At 42.8% G+C, this 10,152-nt stretch overlaps 1 protein-coding gene and 1 non-coding gene across 2 annotated transcripts; both read right to left on the reverse strand.

Annotated features, from left to right (window-relative positions):
• Positions 1–278: 278 nt before the first annotated feature.
• Positions 279–5,950, reverse strand: RPL32 (ribosomal protein L32). The gene is made up of 4 exons (XM_026678584.2): positions 5,656–5,950; positions 3,722–3,822; positions 3,397–3,578; positions 279–453 (listed from the first exon to the last, which is right to left on the reverse strand). The coding sequence occupies exons 2-4, from the start codon at positions 3,815–3,817 to the stop codon at positions 324–326; spliced, it is 408 nt and encodes a 135-aa protein (XP_026534369.1). The 5' UTR covers positions 3,818–3,822; positions 5,656–5,950; the 3' UTR covers positions 279–323.
• LOC113419990 (small nucleolar RNA SNORA7) lies at positions 3,895–4,031 on the reverse strand. The gene has a single exon (XR_003371996.1). It is a non-coding gene; the product is annotated as a small nucleolar RNA SNORA7 (small nucleolar RNA).
• Positions 5,951–10,152: the final 4,202 nt, after the last annotated feature.

Raw genomic sequence — 10,152 nt, forward strand, 5'->3', positions numbered from 1 at the left:
ATATATTATGTACAGCATTCCCACAATCTTTTGGAACTTGTTCAATGAAAAATGTAGTTTACTCTGGGAGGGTTTTCTGTTGACAGATTCATTCTGACACCTGGCAATCACTGACTTCCAACTGCATGCTTGACAATATATTCTTTTGTAACTACAACGAATTATATTTGTGCAAATATTTATTAGCAATCTCACTAATTTTAGATCTACCTCATTTCAGAAATTAGGATTTCTTTCATAGGTGCACCACCTAATTCAATTCATGCCAAGAACACACATTTTCCAAATTTTATACTTTATTAAATATAGTTGCTCAAGACAAACTATTCATTTTCTTCACTGCGCAGTCTGGCATTTGGATTGGTAACTTTGATAGCAAGCTGAGCTGCTCTCTCCACAATTACCTTCCGGTTCTTGGATGAAACGTTATGAGCAATTTCTGCACAAAATGACCTAAAAGCAACCACAAAATAATGTCACAATCTTTTTGTTAATATATTGAATGTTTCTAAGAAATTTTCCTCAAAATGATTTTTATGAAATTCCAGACAGTGAAAAATCATCTACTCTGACTAGAACGTAAACTAATCTAGATATATAACACACCTTCTTCCCCATTTTCTCCACAACCACCATCCTATGAGTTGGGGAGAGTAAGTGATTGATCCAAAGACACCCAGCTAGCTCTCATGACTATCTCTGGCCTTCTAGCATGGTGCTTTAACCACTAGACCGAACTGGTTGTCATTACTGTCCTGCCTCTTGTTAGGGAGGAAGGCAGCAGTGGGTAAAGTTTCGGTACTATAGTTCTATGTTCTCCAGGCTTGGCTGCAAACTCTGGGGAAGCTCCCTTTTTTACCCTCCTTTCTCCTTAGTTTTAGTTGGAGAATTAGATGTGCAAAATGAGTCAACTGCCCCGATTCAGTACAGATTGTCACAACAGTTCATTTAATGACTATTTGAAGTTACAACAGTACTGAAAAAAGGTGTAACTTATGACCGTTTTTCACACTCATGAAGGCTGCAGCATCCTCATGGTTATGTGATCAAAAACCAGACACTTGGCAATTGACTCATGATGGATGCAGTGTCCCAGGATCCTGTGATCAGCTTTTGGGACCTTCTGTCAAGCACAATCAATGGAGAAGCCAGATTCATTTAACAACCATGTTACTAATTTAACAACCACAGCGATTCATTTAACAACTGTGGCAAGAAATGTCGTACAATGGACAAAATTCACTTAACTGCTTTGCTTAGCAATATAAATTCTGGGGATCAATTGTGGTTGTTAAGTCAAAGACTACCTGTATGACCACAACACAACTGACTGTTGGGAGAATCCTATGCTAGGCCTTATTGGATCTGTTTGGCATAAATATATCCGCCACTGCCCTGGGATTAGCATTCAAGATGATGTGGTATATACACTGCTCAAAAAAATAAAGGGAATACAAAAACACATCCTAGATCTGAATGAATGAAATATTCTTATTAAATACTTTGTTCATTACATAGTTGAATGTGCTGACAACAAAATCACACAAAAATTATCAATGGAAATCAAATTTAGCAACCCATGGAGGTGTGGATTTGGAGTTACACTCAAAATTACAGTGTATAGAAAAACACTACAGGCTGATCCAACTTTGATGTAATGTCCTGAAAACAAGTCAAAATGAGGCTCAGTAGTGTGTGTGGCCTCCACGTGCCTGTATGACCTCCCTACAATGCCTGGGCGTGCTCCCGATGAGGTGGCGGATGGTCTCCTAAGGGATCTCCTCCCACACCTGGACTAAGGCATCCCCCAACTCCTGGACAGTCTGTGGTGCAACATGGCGTTGGTGGATGGAGCGAGACATGATGTCCCAGATGTGCTGAATTGGATTCAGGTCTGGGGAACGGGCGGGCCAGTCCATAGCATCAATGCCTTCAACTTGCAGGAACTGCTGACACACTCCAGCCACATGAGGTCTAGCATTGTCGTGCATTAGGAGGAACCCAGGGCCAACCGCACCAGCATATTGTCTCACAAGGGGTCTGAGGACCTCATCTCGGTACCTAATGGCAGTCAGGCTACCTCTGGCAAGCACATGGAGGGCTGTGTGGCCCCCTAAAGAAATGCCACCCCACACCATTACTGTTCCACTGCCAAACTGGTCATGCTAGAGGATGTTGCAGGCAGCAGAACGTTCTCCACAGCTTCTCCAGACCCTGTCACGTCTGTCACATGTGCTCAGTGTGAATCTGTGGGAGCCAGTGGTGAATTTGCCAATCTTGGTGTTCTGTGGCAAATGCCAAACATCCTGCAGTGTTGGGCTGTAAGCACCCCCCCCCACCTGTGGGCGTCGGGCCCTCATACCACTCTCATGGAGCCTGTTTCTGACCGTTTGAGCAGCCATATGCACATTTGTCGCCTGCTGGAGGTCATTTTGCAGGGCTCTGGCAGTGCTCCTCCTGTCCCTCCTTGCACAAAGGTGGAGGTAGCGGTCCTGATGCTGGGTTGTTGCCCTCCTACGGCCTCCTCCACGTCTCCTGATGTACTGGCCTGTCTCCTGATAGCGCCTCCATGCTCTGGACACTACGCTGACAGACACAGCAAACCTTCTTGCCACAGCTCGCATTGATGTGCCATCCTGGATGAGCTGCACTACCTGAGCCACTTGTGTGGGTTGTAGACTCGCGTCTCATGCTACCACTAGAGTGAAAGCAGCGCCAGCATTCAAGTGACCAAACCATCAGCCAGAAAGCATAGGAACTGAGAAGTGGTCTGTGGTCACCACCTGCAGAACCACTCCTTTATTGGGGATGTCTTGCTACCTGCCTATGCTTTCCACCTCTTGTCTATTCCATTTGCAGAACAGCATGTGAAATTGATTGTCAATCAGTATTGCTACCTAAGTGGACAGTTTGATTTCACAGAAGTGTGATTGACTTGGAGTTACATTGCGTTGTTTAAGTGTTCCCTTTATTTTTTTTGAGCAGTATATTATATAGCAATGGGGGCTGGAGGAAAAAATGAGAGTAAAATACAATTACAGTCCAGGATTTCTAGTTCTATTGGTATTTTTTCCAATCTTTAAATACTTTCCGTCAATAATGGCAATATAAAAATTGTTTTCATTTTTCTCAGTCATCTATTTTTACGTTATAATCTTTCAGCAACACTAAAGAATTTTGTAAAGGCAACAAAGTAACAGAAAAAGGACTCATCTTAGGGAGGAAGAACCAGACATTCTGAGGAAGAGAATTACAAAAGATACCTAGAAAAGATGCCTAAACCAAAAAGGCTGGTTTAACGGATTCCATCTTCATTTCAGAACAACTTAATTTTACTATAGCAACGCAACATGGCAGATCCTAAAGAATAATCACAAAACACTTTTTCCAACTTACTTGTTGCTCATCATTAGCACCTCCAGCTCTTTGACATTATGAACAAGAAACTTCCGGAATCCCGAGGGCAGCATGTGTTTTGTTTTCTTATTGCTCCCATAGCCAATGTTGGGCATCAAGATCTGGCCCTTAAATCTTCTGCGAACTCTGTTGTCGATACCTCTTGGCTTGCGCCAGTTACGCTACAAGAATTCAAAACCAATTGGAAGAACTTCAACATGATGTTTTCAGAGTTTGTCATTTTAAAGTTTTGAAGACCCACAATAAACCACCAAAGTATTTTAACATTAACTGAGGGTTTAACATTAACAAAAAGAGTATCTACCTTGATTTTGACATAGCGATCAGATTGATGACGGATGAACTTCTTGGTCCTCTTTTTGACAATATTAGGTTTGATGAGAGGCCTCAGAGCTGGCATTGTAACTAGGAAGAAAAACATATGTAAGGAATTATGACCTGTAGTCTATAAATAAGTATAAGTATCTATTAGTATAAACTTGTTGCAGAATATCTTCCGTTTGCTCGCACTTTTCAGAGCCAGAAACAGAATGGGTGTTTTCTGCAACTTATATCCCTCCTGTGTCCAAAGCTGGAAGAGTACAAAAACTCTCCAGATGCGATCCTGGGAGGTTATTCATTTAAAATGTGAGTTCTGGGGATCTCTCATTTTTCCGTATTTCTTTAGTATATAGTGCATTCTTAAAAATGATACAAATTCTATATTACTTAAAGCAACCAACAGCAAAACCAATGGGTCATCTATTACAAATGGACTCATAGAAAGTGGATGCTTTGTCAGAAATCAGATTAACTTTTCCCAATTGTTATTGAGATTTTTTCTTTGTTAAGTATTGAATCAAGACTGCAAGGTAAATTACCAAATCTACATGTACCATTCTAAAAATACACCAGCAGCATGATGGATGAGCAAGGTAATAGTTGCTTTTCTGTGCCCAGCCATTGTTCTTTCAATTGGCTTTCAACTTGAAATTTTCATCTGAAAAAAGAAACCAGGTTGGACTTGCCCTTGGGAATTGTGAGGCTTTCAATTGCACAAAACCCATACATATCCCTGTAGTTCATTTTCAGATCATGCCAAGTATGCAGACACTGGGAAGATTAGCAAAATCATAACTCTACCTTCTTTCATTGCTAATTAAAAGGCTGGTATATGAAAATAAATCTTTATATATAGCACACGCAAATATAAAAGGAACAAGCTCTATAAAATGAGTATTTCATAGAAAGGACCAAATGGCTTCCGTAAGCCAAGGCTATGCATAATATTATTGCTGCTGCTATGAAACAAGTGGGTCTTGGTCATTTAATAAGAATATCAAGCACACTTCATCTGCAGTGTCAGATTTTATCAGATTTTATCAGATGAAAGAACAGGTGGATGTATCATTCCCACCACACACACAATTGGGTACATGAGGGGAACAATGCTCTGGGGTAGCTGTCAACTGATTTATGTCTTGCAAAAAAACAACCCACAATGGTCTGCGAGAGGTAGTCCTCGAGTTACGACCACAATGGAGCCCAAAATGTATGTTGCTAAGTAGAAACATTGCTCAAAGTGAGTTTAGCCCCGTTTGATGAATTCTTGCCACAGCTGCTGAGGGAATCATTGCACTTGTTAAATTAGTAATAGGGTCGTTAAGCGAATCTGGATTTCCCCCCATTGCCTTTGCTGCTCAGAAGGTCGCAAAAGCGGATCGCAACCGTCATAAACACGAACCAGATGCCAAGCGTTTGAACTCTGATGCCAACGGCCCTTCAGTGAGGAAAAACGGTCCTAAGTCACTTTCAGTGTCACTTGGAACGGTCGCTAAACGAACTGCGGTTAAGTCGAGGGCTTCCCGTATCGTTTCTCAACCTTAGCAACTTTTCAGAAGGGCGGACTTCCATTGCCATAGTTCCCAACCCGCCATGCAGCCCCCGGGGGCAGCCTCAAAAACTCTCCTGCCGCCTCTGAAAACAGCAGCTCCGAAGTATCTAAGCGAGGAAGGATCCGGGCCTACCAGCTCTTGCGCTTGCCCGCCCTGCTGCTGCAGTTCCACCCCAACCCAAGAAGCCTCAGCCCGCAACCGCCGCCCCCCCTCCATTACAACGTGCGAGAAAACCCGCCGTTTATCCCCGCTTCGGAAAAGGGCGGCGGGAACTGAGGGAAGCCATCTGCGAGCAGCCCCGAGGAGGAAGAAAACGCCGCTGCAATGTCCCTTCGCCCAGGATGGCAACGGATTCCCGACTTACCGATTTATCTTAAGTGCCGCGGTAACGAAACCTTGGCGGCACGGAAGGAAAGAGAGAGAGAGAGGAGCCGGAAACGGCAAGGGTTGATGGGACGCTCGGGGGAGGGAAGTCCTGGAAGGTCGAATGAAAGCCTTTCGAGTCGGATGAAGAGCCACAGAAAGCTGTGCCTTCTAGCCGGTCAATCTTGTTGAAGGACGATCCAATGAAAATGCGTTTATTTAAATTGTATTGATTTTCATTGAATTCTACTTAAATAAAATCCACGTTTCAACTCAATGAGCAAGGACCTGTGTACGTCACTTTCCGCCAGCAGGGGCAAATTGTAGACGAGGAAGTAAGAAAGGGTAGAGAGAACTTGCTGTTCAATTGAGAACTCCTTATAGATTTAAATCGCGGACCCCGGACAGGGCAGCGGTGGAGTCTAGGTCAGGGGTCTCCAACCTTGGCAACTTTCAGACTTGTGGAATTCAACTCCCAGAATTCCCCAGCCAGAGGTGTCTGTTTCTTTTTCTCTTACCCCTTCAAAGTGGAGAGGAAGGGATTTCAAGAGAGTAAGCTGTGCTGGCTAGGGAATTCTGGGAGTTGAAGTCCACAAGTCTTAAAGTTACCAAGGTTGGAGACCCCTGGACTAGAAACAAAGCGTGCGCATCCGCAAACTCTTGTAACTCGCAATTTCTCAATTCCTTTTACAATTTTTTGCGTTTACATTAATTATACATTTTAATTCAATGTAATATTTATTTATTTATTAATTATTATTATTTTTTAAAAAAAATCTGCCATCTGATTTCTGATCTTAATATCTATGGGCCAGGAGAAAATGAATGGATGAACATACTATGAATTCCTGAATCCTGACGTTACGATTATCCAGGTCCTCCTTTGTCTGTTCAGCTATTGGGTCACCCTAGACATCAACAGATAGAGATCTGTGCATAACATCACTTCTTTCGCTTAAAGTAGAAAAGATTTAGGAGACCCCGGTTATGAAAGTACTTTATATCGGACATGAACACAATTGAGCGGGTTCGGAGGTATTTCTCAAGAAAAGTACTCCACTCCTCCACTCACAATTGAATCCCTATGCCTCCAGGCTCGAAATTCTCGGCCTGGACAATCTAGAACTGCGCCGCCTGTAGTCCGATCTAAGCATAGTTCACACCTATACTTGTTATTTTGTGCATGTTTGACAAACAAATAAAAAAGTAAAAAAAAGGTTAAGTGAAAATATGGCTCAAGATTACATATCAAGAAGACAAATTTGTCAGTCTGCATGCTGAATGATTTTACAGTTGGTGGCAAACAGGCTTGAGGGAAGATGAAAGGCAGCAGATGGGGGGCTGGGGGTGGATATAGGACCTTCCAAGAGATTATTGGAATGTTCATAGAACAAATTATTACTAGTAAATGGTCAAGGTGATGCTTGCTTGTGCAATTTTCAGAAGCCAATAATGTGATTAAAATTCTGCATTCTCCCTCCCCACTTTTCAAAGGAAATCTCTAATTTCTAATGGAAAGAGGAAAAAACTATAGAACTTCAACTATAGAGCTGGATCCCTCTATAAATTAACTCTTATCTGCAGCTAGGCACCAAATTGAAAATTTTAGAGATTTTGCAGGTAAGTTTCAGTATGAAAGCCCCAAATTGTCATTTTATACCTGATGTGCAAAGGGAATTTTGTGTGGATGCTTGGGTTGGTTGTGCTACTGACATGAACCATTACGATGAGTGACGTAAACATTCCTGTCAAATATACACAGCCTAAATTACATGTAACTGATCTTGCTATGTGATATAAAATATTCCTTTCTGAAAAAGTTGAGATTCAGATATAAGATTTTGGTTTTCACTTAATGATTATGTCTCGTGAATATTACAGTAGCAATTCCTAGTGATCCTACTTGATCTGGAAGAAGGTAAGCATCATCAGATCTGCTTAATAATTGAATGAAAACCCAATATCTCATTGGAAAGTTGAAAAAATCTCATGGAAGAAGATGAAGACTTTTGTATTGTCACCAAGAAAACTACAGGGATGTATCCATACAGCTAGCAGAAGCTGAGCTTTATTCAAGGGAGGGAGAGTAAAAAAAATATTTTGTTTGTGGCTACTATTAAATAGAAAGGCACCATTTATAAACCACATCCCTAAGAGGATAACTGGATTCACACATACACAAAAGAATAATGCATTTTAGTATATTAATCTAATTGTGTTTTTAAAGTACTGTATGATGTATGGCCTGTGCCTAGAATATTGTAGAAGCCTAATTGGTTCATTAAACAAACTGCAGCCAGTTGTAGTTAATGAACCAGTTAGGCAAATTAGGGCTCAGTGTACTATATAAAATAAATGAAGATACCATTTCCCATGCTAGTTGCATATTCAAAACTTGAATAACATAAAATGTACCATTCATAACTAATATAGCTCTACTATACACATGGATCCACTTGACCAGGGGTCCTCAACCACCGGGCCGCGGACTGGTCCCGGTCCGTGGAGCACTCTGTACCGGGCCGCAAAGAAAATAAAATAAAATAAAATTGGTGGCTTTCTTCGCTTTCGGTGAATGTTGCTGGGATCGGGATCAAGGACACAAATGAGAGAAGGGGAGGGAGGAAGCAACCAAAGCCTGTCCTGCTCTCTGGCTCAGCGGCTTCGGTTTCCTCCGCCTCATTCCTCTCTCAGTCGCTCTCTCGCTGCTCCACCAGCCCAGGAAGAAACTGCTTCAAAGAAGCCGGGGGTGGGGTGGCTTTCCTGTCGCCGCAGCGCCTCCGGCGCCCGTTCACCCCCACCCGCCTGCCCGCACGCGGTTCAATTCAGTGCTCCGTTCTGCCTGCCTGCCTGTTTGGTTGTTTGGGAGCAGCTTCGGCTGAGAATAATAACTATTCGCCTCTTTTTATCAGCCGAAGCTGCTCCGAAACGAAGAAGGCAGGCAGGCAGAACAGAGCACTGTGGATTGAACTGCGGGCGGGCGGGCGGGTGGGGGTGGGGGTAAACGGGCGCCGGAGGAGCTGCGGCGACAGGAAAAGCCACCCCGGCTTCTTTGAAGCAGTTTCCTCCTGGGCTGGTGGAGCAGCGAGAGAGCGACTGAGAGAGGAACGAGGCAGACACCTGAGGGAGGGAGGGAGACACCTGAGGGATGGGGCTGAGGGAGGCAGGGCCGAGGCGCTCCTGAACTTGGTGGTTTGCTGGCAGACGTTTTATTACCCGACTAGGTAACAACATCAGATGTTACCTAGTCAGGTAATGAAACGTCTGCAAGCAAACCACCAAACTCGGATTCTTCCCCCCTCCCTCCTTGAACAAGTGTTTGTGCTTGAAACTGGTCCCTGGTACAAAAAAGGTTGGGGACCACTGCACTTGACGTATACAAATGTAGCTTGAGCTAGTGACCAAGCCATGAACAACTCATGGGTTTGACCTGCTAATTTATGAAGAGCCAATGATAGGGTTAAATAGCTAACTGAAATCCTTGAAAGCAGCAGATTCAATTCTTCTGTTCAAAGGATGTGTGTTTTCTGCTGTGGAAAAAAAGCCATGGTAACCACTAACATTAGCCACATTTTATACTACTGCTCTTTTACACATTCTATTCTGCCCTTTTATGCCTCCACTGACAGCTTCAGTTCAAATTAGGTAGTATACTATCATTGTCTGGATATTAATGTTCTAATTGCTCCATAAATTTATGTTTCGTTCCAAACATCCAATTGGGAGATTTTGCAAACATACAACAGAAATGAATGAATGATGAATGAATTCTTTATTGGCTAAGTGTGATTAAACTCACAAGGAATTTGTCTTAGTGCATATGCTCTCAGTGTACATAAAAAGAAGATACATCATCAAGAATCATAAGGTACAACACTTGATATAGTCATAGGATAAAAAATAGGCAATCAAATCATACTAGGAAACAGTCAATAGAAATCTTAAGGATACAAATGTCAGCCTCACCCTTATTTGGATCACCCCTTCCCCCTCAAATCAGGGGGTTGTTAGCAGTGGTGGGATTTTTTTTTTACTACTGGTTCTGTGGGCATGACTAGGTAGGCATGGCCAGATGGTCATGTGACTGGGTGGGCGTGGCTAGGTGAGGTTTTTCTCCTCCCGCAGCACCCTCCCCATGCTGATTTTTGCCTACTGGGCCTCAGGAAAGCCTCCCCGGGTACTGAAAAAAGCAGCATTTTGAAGGTAAGTATAACAGCAAGGGGTGGGGGATCAGCTGTGCTGCACGATTTAGATTAGCTAGAAAGCAAGAAATCTGATGATTTCCTGCTTTCTAGCTAATCTAAATCACACGGCACAGCTGATCATTGGAAATACTGGTTCGGAAATACCAAACTGGTAGCATTTTTTTTACTATCAAATTTTTTTACTTCCAGCATTATCCTGCTGGCATGACCATTAAATTAAATATTTCCAAGTTTGGCTGCAGAAGTCAAGCCAGGCTTATTGAGGTTTCCCTGTCCAGCAAGAATGGGGCTAT

This window comes from Notechis scutatus, chromosome 2, assembly GCF_049901735.1.
Source record: "Notechis scutatus isolate UNSWTSFEM ecotype Mainland chromosome 2, rNotScu1.2, whole genome shotgun sequence".
In the NCBI taxonomy this organism is placed as follows: Eukaryota; Metazoa; Chordata; class Lepidosauria; order Squamata; family Elapidae; genus Notechis; species Notechis scutatus.

Bases quoted from the DNA above. Each gene is read 5' to 3' on its own strand.
- RPL32 (XM_026678584.2), bottom strand. From the start codon at position 3,817: ATGCCAGCTCTGAGGCCTCTCATCAAACCTAATATTGTCAAAAAGAGG. The intron at 3,579-3,721 runs GTAGATACTCTT...GAATTCTTGTAG, and splicing joins ATCGCTATGTCAAAATCAAG to CGTAACTGGCGCAAGCCAAG. The intron at 454-3,396 runs GTAAGTTGGAAA...GGTTGCTTTTAG, and splicing joins GTGCTAATGATGAGCAACAA to GTCATTTTGTGCAGAAATTG.